The sequence below is a fragment of the Muntiacus reevesi genome, chromosome 1 (genome assembly GCF_963930625.1).
Source record: "Muntiacus reevesi chromosome 1, mMunRee1.1, whole genome shotgun sequence".
Lineage (NCBI taxonomy): Eukaryota > Metazoa > Chordata > Mammalia > Artiodactyla > Cervidae > Muntiacus > Muntiacus reevesi.
In genome coordinates, this window is record NC_089249.1 from 196840440 (window position 1) to 196862126 (window position 21687).

At 55.0% G+C, this 21687-nt stretch overlaps 2 protein-coding genes and 1 non-coding gene across 4 annotated transcripts; 1 reads left to right on the plus strand and 2 right to left on the minus strand.

The window, feature by feature from the left end:
• Window positions 1-3890: 3890 nt before the first annotated feature.
• Window positions 3891-3963, minus strand: TRNAA-CGC (transfer RNA alanine (anticodon CGC)). The gene has a single exon. It is a non-coding gene; the product is annotated as a tRNA-Ala (tRNA).
• A 2989-nt stretch (window positions 3964-6952) lies between these two features.
• DENND1C (DENN domain containing 1C) lies at window positions 6953-16374 on the plus strand. Its single transcript, XM_065917922.1, has 23 exons — window positions 6953-7064; window positions 7913-7977; window positions 8060-8103; window positions 8255-8304; window positions 9014-9133; window positions 9216-9285; window positions 9460-9540; window positions 9636-9701; window positions 9804-9857; window positions 9970-10080; window positions 10899-10999; window positions 11106-11151; window positions 11266-11367; window positions 11457-11582; window positions 12557-12661; window positions 13429-13519; window positions 13620-13660; window positions 14139-14210; window positions 14814-14858; window positions 14928-15035; window positions 15230-15309; window positions 15453-15660; window positions 15772-16374. Exons 1-23 carry the CDS (start codon window positions 7048-7050, stop codon window positions 16363-16365), a joined length of 2397 nt encoding a protein of 798 aa, XP_065773994.1. The 5' UTR covers window positions 6953-7047; the 3' UTR covers window positions 16366-16374.
• A 6-nt stretch (window positions 16375-16380) lies between these two features.
• On the minus strand, window positions 16381-19445 carry CRB3 (crumbs cell polarity complex component 3). Of its 2 annotated transcripts, none has more exons than XM_065917921.1 (5): window positions 19309-19445; window positions 18904-19085; window positions 17936-18018; window positions 17284-17427; window positions 16381-16945 (listed from the first exon to the last, which is right to left on the minus strand). In XM_065917921.1, exons 2-5 carry the CDS (start codon window positions 18983-18985, stop codon window positions 16874-16876), a joined length of 381 nt encoding a protein of 126 aa, XP_065773993.1. In that variant the 5' UTR covers window positions 18986-19085; window positions 19309-19445; the 3' UTR covers window positions 16381-16873. The 2 variants fall into 2 exon arrangements, with proteins under 2 accessions (XP_065773993.1, XP_065773992.1); XM_065917920.1 differs by having other exon boundaries at window positions 16385-16945; window positions 17936-18021.
• Between the last annotated feature and the right edge of the window lie 2242 nt (window positions 19446-21687).

A 21687-nucleotide genomic window follows, 5' to 3' on the forward strand; every position in this document is an offset into this window, starting at 1 on the left:
TAATTCATTTAGAGGAGGGTTTAGGGGCTTACAGCATCTCTGGAGGGGCTGAGAGAGAGGGTTGTAAGCCAATGCCCCTTAAATTTGATGTGCCAGGGGACTTCCCAGGTGGCGCTAGTGGTAAAGAACCCACCTACCAATGCAGGAGACAAAAGAAGTGGGTTCAATGCCTGGGTCCAGAAGATCCTCTGGAGGAAGGCAATGGCAACTCTCTCCAGTATTCTTGCCTGGAGAATTCCATGCACAGAGGAGCCTGGCGGGCTACAGTCCATGAGATCGCATAGAGTCGGACGTGACTGAGTGACTCAGCACAGCAGAGTCACCAGGAAAGCTTTGTATGAACGCAGCTTCCTGAGTTCCACCTTATAATCTCTGATTCAGTAAGGGGCAAGAGGAAGGGGAGAAACTGCATTTTTAACAAGCTCCCAAGTGATGCTGATATTGCTGCCTATGAGGCCCTCTTTGGTGTAGCCCTAGAGTAGGTTGGAACACCACCCTGGGAGCAGCTTCCTCTGCAGACTGGAGAATCAGAGGGCTGCCACCGGAAATAACTGAGTTAAAAAACACCACCACCACCCCCCAAAAAAAAACACGCCACCCCAACACCCACAAAATGACAGAGATAGATCCACTAGGACACTGAACAAAATTAATTAAAATGAACTTAAAACTATTTTAAAATAATTAAACACACACACACTGTTCTGTCTCACTTCTACATTCCAGATCTCTCAGGAGCATTGCTCATGGGTAGAACCTAATTAGCATCCAGAACCAAAGCTGCAAAGAACTCTGGGCAATGTAGTTTTTCCCCCAGCTTCTGGTACACAGGAAGGCAAACTAGGAGGGAGAGAGACAGAAAGAAAGTGAGGGATGCTGAAAGCCAACTCACTTTTCCCACCCAGCTCTTCCACTGGACCAGCAGCTCCAGATGGGGCCCCAGCCCCCTCCCTGGGTCCCACTATAGCCAGGAGGAAGACAGCCTGGGGAATCCAGCCTGCAACCATCCCCATCTCAGCAGGCTCATCACATCACTGGACGGTGGAGCAGAAAGATGATGAACTAGGCAGCAAGCTTGGCTGTCTTTCTTATCCTAAATATAACCTGGCCACAGAAAAACTCCCTATTGTTGTTGTCTAGCCACCAAGTCATGTCCGACTCTTTGCAACCTCGTGGACTGTGGCCCACCAGGCTCCTCTGTCCATGGCATTTCCCAGGCAAGATACTGGAGTGGGTTGTCGTGCCCTCCTCCAGGGGATCTTCCTGACCCATGGATCAAACCCACATTTCCCAAGTCTCCTGCATTGCAGGCAGATTGGTTACCACTGAGCCAACAGGGAAGCTCTTGTAAAGCAATTATCTTCCAATTAAAAATAAATTTTTAAAAAGTAAAAGATTAAAAAAAGAAGTCAGCCTTGATTCATTGTTTTCTAGACCCAAAACATTCTTCGGATCTTTTGCTGAATCCAGTTGTCTCTGTCTCCAAAATGTGTCCGGACTTTAACCCCTCCTCTCCTTCCCAACCCACTCTGGTATTCTTGCCTGGAGAATCCCATGGATGGAGGAGCCTGGCAGGCTCCATGGGGGTCACAAAGAGTCAGACACAACTGAGCGAGTTCACTCCTCCCATCTACACTCTGGTCTAAGCTGCCATTGTTGCTCACCCAGTCAATCGCCTTCCTCACTTCCCTGGGCTCCCTGCTGCCTGCCACCCCACCCCCACTCCCGCCTCCACCCCCTCCCCCAGCGGGCACTGTCCTCCTCCCACAGCAGTCAGAGGAGCCTTTGTATGCAAATAATAACCCTCCCACCCACAACTCCCATCTTACTCAGACTGAAACCCAGACTTCTCACCTTGGTCTCTACTTTGATGACGGCAACCTCCTCACCTTCCCCCTCCCTCCTGCAGGTGAAACTACAGTGGCCTTTGTGTGCTTAGCTCAATGCAGCTGCAGCGCCTTTTCACGTGCAGTTCCTGCTCCTTCTTCCCCCAGGTGTGCACAGGGCTGGGTCCTCCTTCTCCACAGGTTTCAGGTCAAAGGACACCTCCTCAGAGCAGCCTTGCCCTGGCAACTCTAAATTATACCTAGTCCCTTTCCCTCTGTTTTCTCCTATCAGGTGTTTCCCTCATAGCACCTCTCACTAATGCAAATTATCTTGTCTATTTCTAGTTTCTTTTGTCTGTCCCCTTCCCTCCCCACTGAAAGGTAAGCTTCAAGGAACCTTGTCTACCTTGCTCACCACATGTGTAGACCAGCTTATGCCACACAGACATTCAGTAATTATTTGCTGAATGAAGGAGCAAGTGAATCAATGAGACTCCACAACACACTGTGAGGTGTATTCTTTTCCTCCTTTAAAAAAAACTAAATAAAGATGTATGGGGCTTCCCTGGTGGCTTAGCGGTAAAGAATCTGCCTGCCAGTGCAGGAGACATGGGTTCGATCCCCCGTCCGAGATGATCCCACATGCCACAGAGCACCTAAGCCCATAAGCCACAACTACTGAGCCTGTGCTCTAGGGCCCAGGAGCCACAACTACAGCAACTAGACAATAGCTCCTGCTTGCTGCAACTAGAGAAACACCAGTGAAGACCCAGCATAGCTAAAAATAAATAAAATTATTTTTAAAATAAATAAATAAAGATGGATGAAGTGTATTCATTTATTTATTGGCTGTACCACGTGGCTTGCGGGATCTTAGTCCCTGACCAGGGTTTGAACCCTTGCCCTCCACAGTGAAAGCACAGAGTTGTAACCACTGGAATGCCAGAGAATTCCCATCTTTTCTCACTTTCAAAGGAAGGAAACAGGGATGTCCCTGGTGGTCCAGTCACTGGGACTCTGATTTTACTGCAGGGGTGAGATTCAGTCCCTGAACCTGAACTTCACCGCCTGGGCAGAAATTCAGTCCCTGATCGGGGAACTAAAATCCCACTAATCATGTGGTGACCAGAATTTTTTTTTCATTTTAAAAATATTTATTTGGTTGTGTTGAATCTTAGTTCTGGCACGTGGGATTTTCATTGCGACGCATAGGCTCTCTAGATGTGGCTCTCAGGCTCAGTAGTTGTGATGTGGGGACTTAGTTGCTCTGAGGCAGGTGGGATCTTAGTTCCCTGACCAAGGATCGAACCTTCATCCCCTGCATTGCAAGATGGATTCTTAATCACTGGACCACCAGGGAAGTCCCTAAATTATTATTTTTTTTAATTTTAAAGATAAAACAAGAAAACAAAGACACAGGGAAGGTGGAAGTTGGCTTCTAAGATGACCCTCAATGATGCCCGTCTCTCTCTTCATGCCCTTGTGTTCTCCCCTCCCATTGAGCACAGGCTGGACCTGGAGATTTCTTCTGCTCAACAGGATACGACAAAGGCAATGGGATGCTCCTTCTGAGACTGCCTTACAAAAGCCTGTGACTTCTGCCTTGATGAGTTCTCTATTGCCTTTTCAGCTTGCTTGTTGTGGGGAAGCAAGAAGTAGGTTGGGAAGGTCCCCATGGCAAAAAAAAAAAAAAAAAAAAAAACCTGAGCGTAGCCTCTGGTCGACAGCCAGCAAGGAACTGGGGTGCTCCGTCCACAATAAACTGACACCTGCCAACAGCCACTGTGAGCTTGGAGGCAGATCCTTTTTTGGTTGAGGCATCAGAAGGGACCACAGCCTCGCTGACACCTTATTACAGCAAAGAGACCCCGCAGTACAGGACCTGACTCGGCGGTGTTCAGAGTCCTGGCCCCCATAGAAACTGTCAGATAATAAATGTGTGCTTTTTTATATTTATCATTTATTTGGCTGTGTCAGGTCGGGATCTTTGTAACACATTCATTGCGGCACGTGGGATCTTCAGCAGTGGCATGTGAATGCTTAGTTGCGGTATGTAGGATCTAGTTCCCTGACCAAGGATTGAACCCAGGCCCCCTGCATTGCGAGTGCAGAGTCTTAGCCACTGGACCACCAGGGAAGTCCCTAAATGTGTGTTCTTTTAAGCCACAAACTATAGGGTAATAGATTACATAGCCAGACAAAACTAATACAGAGAGGTCAAATGACTTGCCTAAGGTCACAGAGATGTTAAAGAACTAAGTCAGGTCTTGAACTCAAGTATCTCTGACTCCAAAATTACTCTCTTAACCAATTCCCTGACCTGTCTCCCCTAATCATGGACAGAACACATGAAAAGCTTGATTCAGGCGTGACTTTATATCACGTGATAAATATATCACGTGAAATCTCTCATTAAACCTTCATGGGATCTCTGAAACAAGCACCATGTTTACTTATGATGCAAATGCAGAAAGAGGGGACTTCTCTGGGGGTTCAGAGGTTAAAACTCCATGCTTCCACTGCACAGGGCACAGGTTCAATCCCTGGTCAGGGAACTAAGATCCTGCATGCTGCACAGCAGAGCCAAAAAAAAAGATGCAGAAACAAGGACAGATAGGGTCCCCCTTTCACAAAGGAGCATGAGCTCTTCTCTCTTTCCCACCCCATGGGTTTGCCATTGGATTGCATTGGAGTGAGTTTCAGAAATGAAGAAGGATTTGAAATATGTCTGCAAAGGTTATGCCTTAGTTCCTTCCAGCCGTTAACAGAACACTATGGACTGGGTGGCTTATCAATAACAAACGTTTCTTTGGAAACAGTTTGGAAACTGGAAGTCCAAGATCAAGGTGCCGGAAGTTATGGTGAGAGCCTGCTTCCTGGTTCACTGATGGCAGTCTTCTTGCCATGTCCTCACATGGTGGCAGGCGTGATGGATCTCTCTGGCATCTCTTTTATGAGTCTGTTGGTGGTGGTGGTGTTCAGCCGCTAAGTCATTTCTGATTCTTTGCGATCCCGTGAACTGCAGTGCACCAGGCTTCTCTGTCCTTTACTATTTCCCAGAGTTTGCACAAACTCATGTCCATCAAGTCAGTGATGCTATCTAACCAGCTCATCCTCTGTTGCCCCCTTCTCCTCCTGCCCTCAACCTTTCCCTGCATCAGGGTCTTTTCCAGTGAGTCGGCTCTTCATATCTGGTGGCCAAAGTATTGGAGCTTCAGCTTCAGTCTTTCTAACAAAAATTCAGGGTTAAGAGGAGACTAATCCAATTCATGGGGTTCACCCTCATGATGTAGTCATTTTTCCAAAGACCCACTCCCCACCTGCTAATACCATCACCTTAGGGGTAAAGATTTAGCATTGAGAGTTCCCTGGTTGTCCAGTGGTTAGGACTCCGAGATGTCACTGCCACGGCCCTGGGTTCAATGCCTTGTCAGGGAACTTGGATCCATCAAGCCTGGCTGCCCACACCAAAACAAAGAGAGAGATTCAGCATGTAAATTCAGGGGGCCCCACAAATATGCACTCTATAGCAAGGCCCCAAAGGGTGAAGCAGAGAGGGATGACCCGGGTATTTTGTACCCCTGATCCCCAGCCCTGACTGGGATCCAGCTCCCTTTAGAAAGAGGGGACCAAGCTGTGATCAGCCTCATCCATCTACATCTTGGCTGGAGGCTTTGGAGGGCTGAATATGTGTGTATATATCTGTGTGTGTGTTCATATGCTTATGCACTAACTTAACCCCCCACCACCTAGAGTGGAAATACCCTTGCACCCACAGTCATATGGACAGGCACAGAAGGAAAATCCCCAGTCATCCACATTCTCACTCAGCCTGATGGAGTAGACACAAATTCTACAGGCACACGGACACCATGTTCAACCCCAGATACCCCAGGCCACGCCAGGCCACATGTGGACTCGTGGAAATGCATGCCTCTATCCACACAGACATTCTCAATATCTTGCAGGGAGCCTAGGAGTCTTGAAGACTTTGCTGCATTTTGACTCTCTGGAATTTTTTAAAAAATATGTATTCATTTCATTTGGCTGCACTGGGTCTTTATTGTGGCATGCAAACTCTTAGTTGTGGTATGTGGGATCTAGCTCCTTGACCAGGGATTGAACCCAAGCCTTCCGCATTTGGGAGGGTAGATTCTTAGCCACTGGACCACCAGGGAAGTCCCGGTCTGTGGGATTTTGCATGTATGTGCATGACCATACATGTCTCCTGCCTTGGTGTGTCTACGGATCTTTGTTTTTCAACATGACATCTGTCCACCTAGGTGTCTGTCTGTTTCTGAGTCTGCAACACTGTTCGGGTGTGTCTGGCTGTGTCTCTCTGTGTGTGTGTGACTATGTCTGGCTATGAATCTGACTTGAGGTTGGGCCCTGACCATGTCTGTCCCTTTGGTACTACTCTACATCTGTGCCCTGTGCATTTCTGTCTCTTGCCTGGGTCTGTTTCTCTGATATTCCATTTGTATTGACAACTGTGGTGTCTGTGTGTGTGTCTGTTGTCTCTGTCTGGAGCTGTTTGCTGGGTGCAAGCTGTGTGTTATCCCCCTGCACCTGTCATCTGGATGGACAAGGACTTTTTATGTGTGTGTTGTCCCTCTGTACTCGTCACCTTGTGTGCTGCCTTTATAATTGGGTATCTCTCTGTGTCTGTCTGCGGTCTGTGACTGTTCTGGCCTGTTTGTGGAGGTCACTTCCTGGCCATGTGTGTGTTGCCTGTTGGTGCCTGAGTTCTGTCTGCTGTCCATCCACCTTCCTGGCGCCCCCCGTGTCCACTCTCCATCCTGGCTCCCTCTGGCGGTACCATAAGGAATGGCCAGTGCAGATGGACCAAAGTGAAAAGAGCTGAAGGAAGAGGAAGCATTTTAGGCAAGCTGTGAGTCCTGGGCTGCTACAGAGAAGGGAAGGTTTGGGTGTGATGGTGGGGACCACACATGGCCCAGCCTGGCAGACCTGGGGGGTGGGGGGTTCTGGCCTCTGAGCCTACAGACCACTTGCCCACCCATCCTGCGGAAGGCTAGAAGGCAGGACGCCTGGGTCTCTCACAGTGGGTGGGGGCAGGAGCCTTCCTCTGGGGACGTCACCCATTAAACTTCCTCTCTCAGCCACACAGGAAGCTGAGACGGCTCAGGGCCCAGCCCCGAGAAAGCACAGGCACCCAGGACCCCTGGGGAAAGGGTCCTGCTGGGCCAGCCCTCCAGGGACCATGGGATCCACAGCCGAGTAAGAGCTGCCCCCTCTCCCATCCTCTGGACCAAGATTCCCAGACCAGGCCTGGGTTGGGGCTGAGGGCTGGGGCAGGCCCGGGAGGGACCGTGGGCCACAGGGGCAGGTAGATGGAATCAGAGCAGGACTCAGCTGGCCTACAGTTTGGACTCTGTTCTCAGGCACATTCAGGCCACTCAGGTCTCTCTCTCCCTCTCCCTCTGTATGATTAAGTTTGTTCCTCTGAGCATGTGCCTTTTGATACATCTCAGTGATGGGGAGTCTAGCTTCCGGGGTCAGCAGTGGGGGAAGGGGGACTCTGCGTGTCTGTGTGTGTATGATTGATTGTGTGGGATTTATGTCAGTGTGAGGATGAAGCTCAGCATGAGGAGGTCCCCATGTCTGGGACCGTGTGTCTGCACTTCCTCCCCAACCTCTTTCTCTGTCTCTCTCTCTCTGAGCTCAGTCCCTGAAGCCTCTGCACGGTGGGTGGAGGGAGAGGGTCAGGGGAGGAAGACAGAGATGGCAGGCTGCTCAGGAGGATCAGGGCAGGGCACACTGCCCTCTTTCCTTTGATAGGAAACCTGGGGTCAGTCCCCAGGCCCCCATGAAGTCTTGGGGCAGGGCCTCGCCCGTATACCCAGTGACCCGACTGGCTGTGCAAGAAAAGGAGGATGTTATTCGCCTTCACACTGGCTCAGTCACACATGCACACAGTCTTACCTGGAGAGTCCGATCTTTTCAGGCAGACACAGTATAGAATTGCACACACATACATACACACACACACACACACAATCACACACATGTGCGGGCACACACAGAAGCAAGTCCCTGGACCCACTAAACCCTTTTCTGTCCCACAGAGGGGGTCCCCCTGCCCTGTTTGATTGGTTCTTCGAAGCAGCCTACCCTGCCACCCTGCAAGAAGGTGAGTCAGGGGCCGTCGCTGGAGGAGGGGAGATGGAGGGTGGGCCTGGGGCCCTGCACTTAGTAGCTCATTTTCCCTGCAGATCCCCCCATCCTGCGGCAGTTCCCCCCAGACTTCCAGGACCAGGTATGCAGGCTGGCTCCTTTCTTCCCCCGGGGCCAGGGCCTGTTCCCCGGGGGGAGGGGACCCAGTGTCTCAGACCCGGACCACCACCGGGAGCTCTGCAGTGGGCCCCAACCCGAGTGGCCAAGCAGTGTGTGCTTCTCTTCATCCCCAGGAATCTATGCAGATGGTGCCTAAATTCTGCTTCCCTTTTGATGTGGAAAGGTATGGAAGGTAGCAGACCTCCGAGGACCCAGGGATCCAAACACCCAGAGACTCAGACACCAGAGCTCATATGCCCAGGGATCTGAAATTCAGGGGCCTAGGGACTCAGACATCCAGGGACTCTGACAAATAGAGACCTATACACCAAGGGACTCATTTACCCAGGGATTCAGGGACCCAGGAATCCAGGGGTCCAGGAATCCAGGGCCTCAGGGATCCAGGGCCTCAAGGACCCAGGGCCTCAAGGGCTCAGAGATCCAGGGACTCAGGGACCCTGGGGCTCAGGGATCCAGGGACTCAGGGACCCAGGGCCTCAGGGATCCAGGTACTGAGGGGATCCAGGGACTGAGGGGCCCAGGGGCTCAGGGATCCAGGGACTCAGGGACCCAGGGCCTCAGGGATCCAGGTACTGGGGGGATCCAGGGACTGAGGGGCCCAGGGGCTCAGGGACCCAGAGGCTTGGAGATTCAGGGGCTTTGGGATCCACGGACTCAGAGAACAAGGGACTTGAGGGATCCAGGGACTCAGAGAACCAGGGATAGAGGGACCCAGGGACTCAGAGAACCAGGGACCCTGTCAACTAGGGACCTATACGCCCAGGGCCCCTGACTGATGGACACAGTATAAGGAGCACTGTCAGGGGCATGGAGGGGAGCGGGGTTCACAGGGGTGGGATGCCCAGGTCTCTGAGAGCCTTTCCTGCCCCCAGGGAGCCCCCCAGCACCGCTGTACAGCATTTCACCTTCGCGCTCACGGATCTGACCGGCACTCGCAGGTTTGGTTTCTGCCGCCTGCGGGCTGGTGCTCTCAGCTGTCTCTGTATCCTCAGGTGTGGGAGATGGGGGTCTGGGGGTGGGGGTTGGGGCCTCTGCCCAGGGGCACTACATGGAAACTGTGTCCACTCTCCACAGCCACCTGCCTTGGTTTGAGGTGTTCTACAAGCTGCTGAACACAGTGGGGGACCTCCTGGCCCAAAACCAAGTGAGACCAACCCTCCCTGTCATTTCTGCAGAAGTCCCAGCCCCCCCCCCCCACCCAAGCCCTCAGCCTCACCCAGGTCAGGGCCCCTTAACTCCTCCCAGACCACCCAGCCTGAGTCAAGACCCTCAGAGTCCCCAACCCACGTCCTGGCTCAGACATCCCACCCCCACCCAGGTCTCAGAGGTGGATGAACTTCTTCTGAATCTGCTGCAGCAGCCCCTTCCTGGGACCCAGGCCTCAATAGGTCTAGAGCTGGTGAGTACTCCTCACCCCTGGGCAACGGCGGACCTCCAGTGGCGGGATAGGCTGTACCCAGGCCCTGAGGAGTACACTCTACACCTCTCCCCCAGGGCAGTGGAGTGAGGATTGCCAGTGCACAAGGCCTGCAGCCCCCTGTCCCTGGGAAGAACATGTCGGTGAGCAGAGATGGGGAACCCTGGAAGGTTGGGATCCACGTGAGGAAAATACACTGACTGATCGGTCCTCCCCCTCCCCCTGTTCCCCCAATCCCTCGCTAGCTGTCCTGCTTCGTGGCCCCCGACTCCGGCCGCCTGCCATCCATTCCTGAGAATGTGAGTAGAGACCCCGGGAGGGAGTTCTCGGGGAGGGTAGAGGTCCAGAAACCAGGAGGGGGCTGTGAGATCCTGTGGTCCCTCGTGTCCAGCATCTGTCTGTTTTCTTCAGAGGAACCTAACGGAGCTGGTGGTGGCGGTGACCGACGAGAACATCGTGGGACTGTTCGCCGCCCTCCTGGCAGAGCGAAGGGTCCTGCTCACATCTAGCAAACTGAGCACAGTGAGGCGGGGGTCGCCGGGCCAGGGAGGGACAGAGGCCTCGCTTGGCCTCTAGGGGTGGGACAACTGGGGCGGATTCCTAGCTCTAACCCCATTAGGCGAGACCCGAGGACAAAGTCCTGGCTCTGCGCCTTTGAAGGTCATGGTTGCGTTGAACCCTGGTTCCACCTTGTTGGGGGAAATCCGAGTGGGATGCTGTATAGTCTGGCTTTGGTGCGCTGAGTCCAGGCTCCACCCACTACGGGCCGGAACAAGACTGGCTCCGCCCCACGAAGGGTGAGCGCAGGCGGCCTAAATTCTAGCTCCGCCCCTAGCGAGGAAGGACGGTGGATTTGGAGGCTGCAAGCTGGCCCCACCCCTAGGGGCGGGACCAGGGAGGGACTGAATTCTAGCTCCACGTCTTTAGGGGTGGGGTCAGTGACGCTAACCGTTGCTCCACCCCTAGAGGCGGGACCAGGTCCGGCTCAATTCTGCTTTTTTCAGGATGGGGTTGGTGGGCTGGGTGGCTGTCCTACCCCTAAAGGAGAGTGATCCGGAGAGTTGAATATTAGCTTCGCCCCCTAGAGAGAAAGAGACTAACACGTGCCGAGTCCTGGCACCACCTGCCCCCAGCACTGTAGTTTGCAGAATTATTGGCCTTCACGTGAAAGCGTTTGAGTTTTCACTTCTAACCCAGTATTCGCTGAGGAAGGGGGTGGAGGGAGACAGGAGACTGAGGACGCGAGGAAGGAAGTCGGGGGAGCCACCGTCCCAGCGAGGAATCCTTGAAGCTGGGAGTCCAGGCTCTGACTCCAAGGGGTCCCCTCCACCCGTCCCCAGCTGACCTCCTGTGTCCACGCGTCCTGCGCTCTCCTGTATCCCATGCACTGGGAGCACGTGCTGATTCCCACGCTGCCGCCGCATTTACTGGACTACTGCTGGTGAGGGGCGGGGCCTGGGGAGGGGGCAGGGCTTGGGGAAGAAGCCTGGGGTCCTGGGGACCCGGGGGCGGCGCCTGCGTGACCGGGCTCCCTCGGTCGTCCGCAGTGCGCCTATGCCCTACCTCATCGGAGTGCATGCCAGTCTCGCTGAGGTAAGAGGGAGTGGGCCTAGGATGGCACCGGGGAGGGGGGTGCGGAGTGTGTACCCTTCCCCTCCCGAGATCCTCGGGCCCTGAGCGGCCACCCCCTCCGACTCCCCAATGCAGAGAGTGCGGGAGAAAGCCCTGGAGGACGTCGTGATGATGAACTTGGACTCCAATACTTTGGAGACACCTTTCGACGACGTGGAGGCCCTGCCCTCGGACGTGGTCAGTGTCACCCTCTCCCCAGCCTCCTGCCACATCCGGCTGGCGAGGCTCTGCACCTGCCTGCTCAGCGCTGCCCCCTCGTCCCCTAGGTGTCTCTACTGAGGCTGCGGCTAAGGAAGGTCGCCCTGGCCCCTGGGGAAGGGGTGTCCCGTCTCTTCCTCAAAGCCCAGTCCCTGCTCTTCGGAGGGTACCGCGATGCCCTAGTCTGCAGCCCGGTGAGTAGCAGGAACGAGAAGGAAGAAGCCCCGTGGGTGCCTGCAGGATTCAGAATAATAATACCCAGTTTTTACGGAGTGCTTACTTTGAACTTCCGTTTGCGTGCTAAGTTGCTTCAGTCGTGTCCGACTCTGCGACCCCATGGACTATAGCCCTCCAGGCTCCCCTGTCCATGGGTTTCTCCAGGCAAGAATACTGGAGTGGGTTGCCATTTCCTTCTCTAGCGCTTCTGTTTGCTCATCTGTAAAACGGGACCCCAATTGTACCCACCCAAAAAGGTCCTAAGTGTCTGAAATGCTCGGACAGTGCTTGGCACGTCTCAGTAGATAAACACTAAGTTTTACAGTTGCTCTTATTATCTCAATGCTCATAACAATACAATGAGAGGGATACTATTATGGCCCCAGTTACATATGAAAAAACCAAGGCTTGGCGAAAACCCACAGCAGGTGGGTGTTGAAGCCAGGGCTTTGATCTGCTGACTTTCAACCCTGACACCCTCCCACCCCTACCCCCAGTTTCTCACAACTGTTCTATAAAGAGGTTGTCGGGGAGTTCGATCATTTGAGAATCTGATGTTCCAGTCAGCTCTGCCCTTGCGCTCAGCCGGAAACTGTGCATTTCTCGTCCTCCTCCGTCTCCACTCCAGTCTGGCCCCCTTGTTCGTTGCCTGGATCAGCGCTCTCATCGAGTCTCTATAAGTCCCCTCTCCGGGTTCTCACCCTCGCGCTCCGTAGTCTGACCTCCTCGCAACCTCCAGAAGTCACTTGGGAGCATGAGTCAGGTCCCATCTGCCACCTCCCTCCGGGTAAAAGCCCAGGTCCTCCCTGCTGCCCATGAAGTCCTGCTGGAGTTCAAGCACACAGAGGCACTCCATCAGTGTTCGCCGCGCAGAGGAACGGTAGAATAAGGGAGGCAGAATAAGGGATCCAGGAGAGCCGCGAGGAGCTTAGAATTCGAGTCCTTTTTCCAGGGCCAGCCTGTCACCTTCAGTGAAGAAGCCTTCTTGGCCCAGAAACCCGGGGCGCCGCTGCAGGCCTTCCACCGGCGGGCTGTCCACCTGCAGCTATTCAAACAGGTGGGCCCGAGCCTTGGGGGCGGGGCTGAGGCCGGAGGGGCGGGGCTAGGGGCGCTGATGCGCGCATCCCAGAGGGCGGAGCTGGGGCTAGAGGGATGGACGCCTGGCTTCAGTAGGCGGGGCAAGAGTTGGCCCCGCCGGACCCCCTACTGCAGGGTCTCCCGGGTGGAAGAGGCATGAATTCTTCGATCTCTAAAAATGGAAGCCCCTGACCTGAGTTCCTAGGGATAAGCTTTACTTCTAGGTCCCTGAGGAGATTGGGCTGGAACCAAATTATGGAGTCCTAACGTGGGGGCCTCCTGGATGGAGGATGGAAGTTCGTATCAGACTCCCTTTGCGGAGAAGGGAGGCAGACTTGCCTCTTGGACCCTAGGGATGGGAGGAGGGGGAGGGGGAACCGGACTTTTGGGTTCTTGGGAGAAAGTTGGATGAACTTCAGTGTCCTTCAGGGCGAACTGGCTTCTAGGGTCCCTGGAGGTGGAGTCGACCTCTTCCCAGGGTCACTGAGAGGTGGCAGGCATGTGTGGAGTGGCAGTCTTACTTCTCCGACCCTGTGAGCAACAGTCTGGTCCCTGAAGACAGATCCTGACTTGGGGTGGGGAGGGGCGGACCTCTGGCTTGTTGAGGTGGGCTCCAGACTCCTGGGGCCTCATGTTGGGGAAGGGTGGGGCCAAGGATGTCTTCTATGTCTTGATGGGAGTAGATCCCTAGAATTCGCATTCTAATGTTTTGGGCACCCTGATTTCCTGTTTCTCCCACACCCCCAGTTCATCGAAGGCCGACTAGAGAAGCTGAACACAGGTGAAGGCTTCTCAGACCTCTTCGAGCAGGAGATCACTTGTAGTGGGGCCTCCTCAGGTAAGCTCTGCACCTGGCCTCAGAGCCCCCACCCCACCAGTGCCCCCGCTTAAGCCCACCCACCCTGAAAATGCTATGCTCTCTGCTCTCTTCTCTGCAGGGACACTCCGCTCCTACCAGCTTTGGGCAGACAACCTGAAGGTAGTACCACCACTTTTAGTGTTTATCGCAAGATTAAACCCATAGCCATCCTCAGTATACCCATTTATAGAAAGAGGTGAAAAAAATCAAGACTCAGGGAGAGGGACTTTCCTGGCGGTCCAACAGTTAGGACTCTGCGCTTCCAATGCAGAGGGCAGGGGAGTTTGATCCCTGGTCAGAGAACTAAAATCCCACATCCCCCCCACACACAAAAAGCACACAACAAACAAAAAACCTCTATGCCTATGGTGATAGTTATGCAACCACTGTAAACCTACCAAAAATCATTGAGTTGTGCAACTAAGGCAAGTGACTTGTATGGTGTGTAAATTATAACTCAGTTTTTTAATTTATTTAATAAAAAAGAAGATTCAGAGAGGGAGAAGAGTTTTTCCAGCAACACACAGCCCAGGTGGGCAGGGGGATCTGGGATAACCCCACATGCCTATGCCTCTCTTCCTTGGCTTTCTCTCCACAGAAAGGGGGTGGTGCCCTTCTGCACTCCGTCAAGGCCAAGACCCAACCAGCTGTCAAGAACATGTACCGCTCGGTGAGGCTGGGGTGGACAGACCAGTTACCAGGGTGACCAAGCCAGAGGATGTTTTAACCTCCCGTTTAGAGGACAATTTATCAGAACTGAACCAACAGTTAAACCACTTGCAATGTTTCCTACTTTTATTTTCCATTGACTGTGTTCTTTCACATTTGTCAGATCACGTCTTTCCTATTTAAAAATGATCACCAGGATTCTTTGGCAAACATCTTGGGGTATTCCTTCTGAGACACTAACATTCCTGCTTCCATGCTTAGTGTTTTGTTTTTCTCCCAAATCCAAAAGTTTCCTGGGACCAGCTCCCGCAGTTCAGAACCGTCTGTTGAATTTTTATTCTTTGCTCGGCTTTTGAACACACTGATTTTTTATGGCGTTCCAGCTTTGCCACTCCCTGTTTCATTTGGGGGTTATCTCCTCGGGGAATATTCCTTTTGTATTAGTCAAAGAGCCATGTCTATATTGACTCCTTAGCTGGTACAGGGGGATTCTGAATGTATTTTGAGACACCCATGAGCAGATGGCAAGACGAATCTGTCCTCGGAGGTGGAGGGCCCGGTTCTCAAATGCCCGTGTCAAATCACTCTTTTGGCTCCTCCATAGGCGAAGAGTGGCTTGAAGGGTGTGCAGAGTCTTCTCATGTACAAGGTAAAGTCAGTGGCCAACGCCAGGGGGCAGTGGGGGGAAGCATTCCTGGCTTACCCACTCTCTTCCTAGGAAGGGGACTCTGGCCTGCAGAGAGGGGGCTCCTTGAGGGCCCCTTCTCTCACCAGCCGCTCAGATCGCCTGCAGCAGCGCCTGCCTATCACCCAGCACTTTGGACAGGTAAGCCCCCTCACACCTAGTGCCAATGCACACTCCTGGAATTATCACCAAGTCCTTCTCCCCATTCCCTGCCTCCAACCAGACATCTCAACTACCCCCAAATGGGATGCCCACACCACCTCCCATTTACAGAGCCCCCCCGATTCTGTAGCTCCTGAGGCCCCACCCCCAGCCCCCAAATATGTCCTTTGCAGAACCGGCCCCTTCGCCCTAGGAGTGGTCCTAGCAGGAGACTCAGGCTGGAAGAGAAACCTTCTGAGTCCCTGGAAGAGAGGTAAGACTCCAAGGCAGGGGGTGGGGGGCTGGATAGTGTTGGAAGTGGGGGCCAGGACTGATGGGAAAGTGGGTCCCTGGACTCCAGACACTTCAGGGCAGCTGGTCTGGGGCAGAAACCTGAGGCTGCCCATCCTCACCCAGGACACCCTCCCTGAGCCCAGAGGATGCTCAGGACCCGTGGGCAGAGGAAGCGCTAGACGGCAGCTTCCTGGGGTCTGGAGAAGAACTGGATCTGCTAAGTGAGATATTGGACAGCCTGAGCACGAGAACCATGCGGACCGGTAGCCTGCGGCCCAGCCAGAGTTTAGACTGCTGCCACAGAGAAGACTTGGACAGCTGCCTCAGCCTGGTGAGGCCCCCACTCCCTGGCCCCCAAGTCCTTCCTCATTTGTCCATCCAACCTGCCAGCACCTGCTTCATCCAAAAGCCAGCAACCTGCCCATCTCCCGTCCCCACCCAGCCTGACATACCGGGAAGATCAAGTTGGCAAGCAGACGACGACAAACTGCCAGAGTCCCAGTCCCTGTCCCTGCTGCCTCTGCACAACCCCCAGCCTTCAGATGCCACAAGCTCCGGGAAGCACCCCACTTGCCAACTGCCCTCAGAGGCCAGCCCAGAAATCGAGTCTCCATCCCAGTCTTTGACAGTTTCTGCAGACCCCAGCAGCAAAGAGGACCCTGGATCCTCTCCCACAGAGCCCCAGCCTCTCTGCTTCTCCCCTCCCCATGAAGCAACTGAAGAATCCACAGCCCAGGAGGACCCCTGCTCCCAGCTCTTGGCAGCACCCAGCCAGCCCAGCCCTCCAGAAAGCCCCCAACCTGAGCCCAACTTGGGTGTTACCTGGACATCCCAAGCCCTTGATTCTGTCTCGGATCTGGGTTCTCCAGAGAACCCCAGAGCCCCACCTTCAGAGGGCCTGCTCACAGTTCACCTCCAGCCCCTCGAGGAGCCAGAAGCCCCCAGGTCACCAGCTGCACCTGCAAGCAACTGGCAGGAACCCCAGGCCAGGAGTGGACCCAGAGTCGCTGAGCTTAAAAAGTGTTTTGAAGGTTAAGGACCAAAGGTCTGGGAGAGACTCTGGCCCCTTGTTAATAAAGCCTCAAGAGCCCAAAGCTGGGTTTTCCTGAGGAGTTTATCTGGGAGCCCTCTTTTGCTCAGAAACCCACACCACTCACCACCTCCCCTCCTGAGGCAACCTCAGGCTGGTTCTTAGGTGCAGCTAAAAGCCCCTCCCTTCCAGGAAGCCCTCCCAGCCCCTAGGAACCTTGAGAACTTAGAATTCCTCTCCCAACAGCCTATGTGCCCTGTAGGAGTCTCCTTCATCTAGGCTAATTCCTACTCCTACCAGCCCACAGGAAGGTCTTATAATATCTCACCACCCACTATATAGATATATGTGTAAAGTGAGCAGCCTCAGTGTCCCCTGCCATCAAGGACACAGTCTTAGAAGCACCTTCTTCCCTTCTATTGTTAAGCACTGGGTGGGTTTGATTGCCCAGGGAGGGCTCTGCCTTCCCCCAACATCACACAACCAGGAAGGGTGATGGGTAGAGGAAGGGGACCTAGATGGGCAGGCAGCCCCGCACCGTCTCCTTGGAGTCCTGGGGAGCCCGGGCCTCAGCTGCGTGGGAGAACTGAAAGGAAAGGAGAGGGGGGGAGTGTCGGGCCTGTGCGGCAGCGGGACAGATAACCGATGGTGCAGCAAGCGAGGAGGTGGGTCCCCAGCCCTGGCACCCCGACTGCAGGCAGAGTCAAGCAGAGGCGGCATGCTGCGCAGGGCCCGCCCAGCAGGTGCCCCGTGGCCCCCCAAGTCCTCCGGAACCATCAGAGGCCGGTGTCTCGGTGGCTGTGAGAGAGTGAGCGCCGGGCAGTCCTGAGCAGTGGTGGTGGCTGCGGCCAGCCCCAGCCTTCAGATGAGCCGCTCCTCGGGCGGCAGCTTGAGGTTGGGGGGCGGTGGAGCTCGGGCACCCACCTGCTCCTCACTGCTGGGCCGGTAGGTGCCCTCTGTTTGCCTCTTCTCCCGTAGCTTCCGCACCAGCAGGACCAGACCCACAGCCAGGAGCAGGGCAGCCAGGAGGGAGAAAACCACGATGATGGCAGTGGTGGCCTCCTGTGACTGCGGGGGAGGGGCGACGGGTGTGAGTTACCCCTGAACCTGGACATCCTGTCCACCCCCTGACCGCAAGAAGCCTCTGGGGATGGTAATCCCCTCCCCCAACACCTGCCGCCTTGGGTGACTGGGTTCCTTCCCCCAGGGTTCCTGATCCCCATCTATCATACCTGGGCTCCCAGCCTCTTCCACCTGCTGTGTCTGGGGTCCTCCTTCCAAGTGCCTGCCACACCCAAGCTTCTAGCTCCCCTCTCTCCCTGCCTGAGAGGCACAGGGGGCTCCTGACCTTGCCAGACAGGGTATTCTTGCTCACTCCCTTCCAGGCATTCTCGGTCTCCTCATTTGCCAAATTGGCCTTCTGGTCTCTCCCACAGGGTTCTCCAATGCCTCCCCCCACCAAACCCAACCAGTCACCCCTGAAAGTCTAGGCCCTCCCATCTGCTACCTGAGGGACTCCTCAATAAAATCCCTTCTGCCCTCCTCCCCTGTATACCACCCTCCCAACTCAACTCACCAGGGCTCCATTGGAGCCAGGGCTGGGGCCAGAAGGCGGAGTGGTGGTGTTCACACTTGTGGAAGTGTTCGGCGTCATAGAAACTGCTGGGGAGTGGTAGAGAAGACAATGCTAAGTTGCTCAGTTGCTAAGCTGTTCCTCTGTCCACCAGATTTTTCAGGCAAGAATACTAGAGTGGGTTGCCATTTCCTCCTCCATGGGACCTTCCTGGCCCAGGGATCGAACCCACAGCTCCTTCATGGCAGGTGGATTCTTTACCCGCTGAGCCATCTGGGAAGCCCCAGAGAAGATGAATGAACACCCATCTATTCCTTCCCATCTGGAAACATCTTCATCATCCCTGGGCATTTCCCCTCACTAGAACTCTGCCCTTCTGAGTCTTTCATTCTGTGGGTACCCTCCATGAAGGGGATGGCCCCACTGTAATCAACCAACAGCAGTTTGCAGTTTGCACTGAGTTGGGGGCTATTATAATGGATAGTGTCCGGAAACCCAACCCTTCCCCCCCACAACCCACCTCCCCGGCCCTCCCTCAGGCCTTAAGGAGCTGGGCGGATCCTGTACTTCCCCGGAGTGTCTGACTCACACACCTCCCCCCAGGCACCCGAAACTAGAATAGAGGGCAGAAAGGCAGGGTCCACACCTTAGGCCAGTCTGCTCAACCTGGGTCTAAAGCCCCAGGCAGGCTTCCTCCTGATTCGCATTTCCCCAAAGTCCTCAACCTTACTGAGACTCCGGCCCGCAGGCCTCCTCTCCCGGCAGCTCACAATTCCACCCAACTCAGGAATTCTCCTAGACCAACTCCAACCGTCCAAGGAAGGACACAGAAATTCTAACCCTCCAGCTCTGACTCTATCGACTCCTGCTCCCAAGGCATCACATGCCCGCTCTGGGTTCTTGACCTCTCAGTGTTCCATGGACACAGCTCTTCAGAGCCCAGACCCCCAGCACCACGGACCGGTACCTACCTTGCCCCCCGACCCGGCCCCAGCGGGCCAGCAGCACTGGCAGGCCGAGCGCCAGGAGCGGCCCCAGGCTCGGGCTCGCCATGGGCCGGGTGACAGGCTGGTGGCACAGGGAAGGGGCTTGTCGCGGGCGCCTCTCCTACCGCATCTCCGGACGGGGGTACCTTCGACCCCGCACCTGGGAGCTGAAGGAGAAAGGCCAGGGCGTGGGGGAGGGAGCCGGATCCAGGCACAGGCCCCTGGAAAGAGCGACCCGTGCCGGCCACCCGCGAGTCCCGCCCCGCCCCGCCGCCAGAGGTCAGAGATTAAAGATTAACTCGGGGCGGTGCGTTCCTGGGCTAGGGTAAGGGGAAGGGGAGGGGAGGGGGGAGGGGGCGGCAGACCCAGCCGCAAGACCTGCCTCCCTACCTGGTCCGGGCGCCTTCGACCTTGTTCCGGGTCTGGATGCCGGTCCTTCGCTCGAACCCTCGGTACGTCGGTCAGTGGCTGGGTCGCACTGTTCCAGCTCCGCCCGCTCACGTGACCCGGAAAGTTTAGTCACTCACCTGGGAGGGGAGCGCACTTCCGGCTTCTGCACCTGAGCCTAGATGAGAGGGCGGGGCCTAGCGGGGGCGGGGCCGCGCCACGGACGCACCTGTAACGGGAACCCAATCCTACAATCGGAAGGCGTAAAAAGAAGTGTAAGCGCGCAGGTGTAAAAGCGGTCTCTCACCTGCACTGCCGGCACACCTGTAGAATTGTCCAGGTGTGGAAACACACAAGGCATGGAGACATCGGTGTATGAAGCACTCTTCTCCTGGGCAGACGGGGATGGGGAGCCTCTAAGGAAAAAACACCTATGTGGGACACACCTGCATGAGAGCTAACGTGTAAAGAAGACATCTGCGCGGATGTGTAAGAACGCCGATGGGACACATCTGCTTTGAAACACGTCTATGTGGAGTGTAGCTGAATGGAAGCCTACCTGTGGGGAAAGCAGCCGTAGAGATCGCAACCTGCCTGCTAACAAACACCCGGCGGAGGCACTGCGGCGCGGGGCACATCTGTTTTGGGAATGCATCTGCATGGCTCACCTATGAAATGAACGAGACTTGCAGGAGGAATTGCCATGTGGAAAGACATTAGAAGCACCTGTACAAGACACACCCGCATGGAAGTACGCCTGTAGGGGACCCAGTTATATGAAAAAGCCCCATATGGATGAACATGTAAATAGAATACACCTGTGGTGGGGGAGGCTGTATAGCGCATTCCTGGGTGGAGGAATACCTGTTGAGACACATACCTGTGAGGTGCAGGAAACAGCCCTGCAGGAGGCACGGCTGCATAGAACTGAGCTCACGTGAGAGGGAGACCTGAGCACGCCTGCGTGGGGCACGCGGACATAGAAGCACATCTGAGGGGGGCTCGTGTGTTCTGAGGTCCCCCTGTCAAGCATGCACCTGTGAGAAATCATTTGTTTGGGGCATCTCCGTGTGAAAATACCTGTATCCCTCTGTGTTGTAGGGCACCTGCGAGGGCCACCTGTGAATGAAAACGTCTATGAGGAGACCCTCTGTAAGAGGCTTTGTCTGGAACATACGTGTTAGAGCACACCTATCTGGGCATATTGCCAGGGAACCATATGCCCTCACGGCTGTATCTTTGGATAAAGGAAGATGGTAATAAGACGACCCCATCCTGCAGACTCGAGAGTGAAGAGTTATGGTTAAGGGGAAATTAATCCCTTCCAGGTCATAGATCAACGATGGGTAACAATCCCAGGTCTAGTTAAATCTCTGCTTTGCCCCTTCCTGGGCATATGGACTGGGGTGAGCGGCTTAACCTCCTATTTCCTCATCCGTGAAGTGCGAAAGCCAGTCCTACGTACGTTTTAGGGTTTTAGAGACGACGACGTGAGAGGTGAGTAAAAGACCAGGCTTGTGCAATGCAGTGAATCAACGTCAGCTATTATTATTATTCTCTGTCAAAAGGCCCGGGCGCCCCTCCCCCTAATGGTGAATCGAGAAACTGCGCCCGAAACTAGTGGGAGGGACCTTCGGCAGGTGCACGGAGCGCGACCGACTGGGGCCCCGCCTCCAGTTACGCGGTCGTTATCCCCAGCCGCGCCTGGGACTCCTCCCCAGGCAGGTCGGGAGAAAGCAATTTTCTCGGTGTCCGGATCGGGTCGGGGCCCCTTTAAGACTTCCTGGAGAGCCAGGGGCCGCGGGGCAGCAGGCTGCCCTCGGTCAGTGGGGAGGCCCCGCCTAGGTGGGTGGGAGAGGCGGGACGGGCGGGCACAGCTCTTGCGGCTCTGGCCAATAGGAAACCGACTTTGCAGCAGCCCGACGCGTTGATCTTCCGTTTCCCAGGCTGAGTGGAACCGAGAAAGGAGGCGCACGGGCGGGATGACAGCACGGCTAGATATTGTGCTTCAGTGGCCGCGTAGGGAATGTGATTGGAGCGGGAGGGCTGTTGCAGGCCTAGATGGCGCAGAGTTGGTCCTTGAGAACGTCTAGGAAAAAAGAGAACTTTAGTTCCTGATGAAAATTAGTAAAGGCGGGAGGTCAAGTGGAACGGGATTACGTAACCCAATCCTTGAGATCTCCTTACCTCGCCTCCTTGGGCAGAGGGTAAACTGAGGCACGTGGAAAGGGAGCTACGAAACCAGACCTGAGATATTGCTCTCTCCAGCCACTCCATTTCCAGAATGAATGTGGTGCTCCCTAGGTTGTGCTAATACCGGGGCATCCCTGACCCACCCCACCCCCCAGCTCCGCCCTCAGCCCCCTCCCCCCCAAAGCGGGT

Excerpts from the sequence above, each read along its gene's own strand:
- DENND1C (XM_065917922.1), top strand. Across the intron at positions 11,583-12,556 it reads ATGCCCTAGTCTGCAGCCCG|GGCCAGCCTGTCACCTTCAG; the intron begins GTGAGTAGCAGG and ends TCCTTTTTCCAG. Across the intron at positions 15,661-15,771 it reads TGGACAGCTGCCTCAGCCTG|CCTGACATACCGGGAAGATC; the intron begins GTGAGGCCCCCA and ends GTCCCCACCCAG.
- CRB3 (XM_065917920.1), bottom strand. The coding sequence starts at position 18,985 with ATGGCGAGCCCGAGCCTGGGGCCGCTCCTGGCGCTCGGCCTGCCAGTG. Across the intron at positions 18,022-18,903 it reads GGGCCGGGTCGGGGGGCAAG|CAGTTTCTATGACGCCGAAC; the intron begins GTAGGTACCGGT and ends ACCACTCCCCAG. Across the intron at positions 16,946-17,283 it reads GGCCCAGCAGTGAGGAGCAG|TTCTCCCACGCAGCTGAGGC; the intron begins GTGGGTGCCCGA and ends CTTTCCTTTCAG.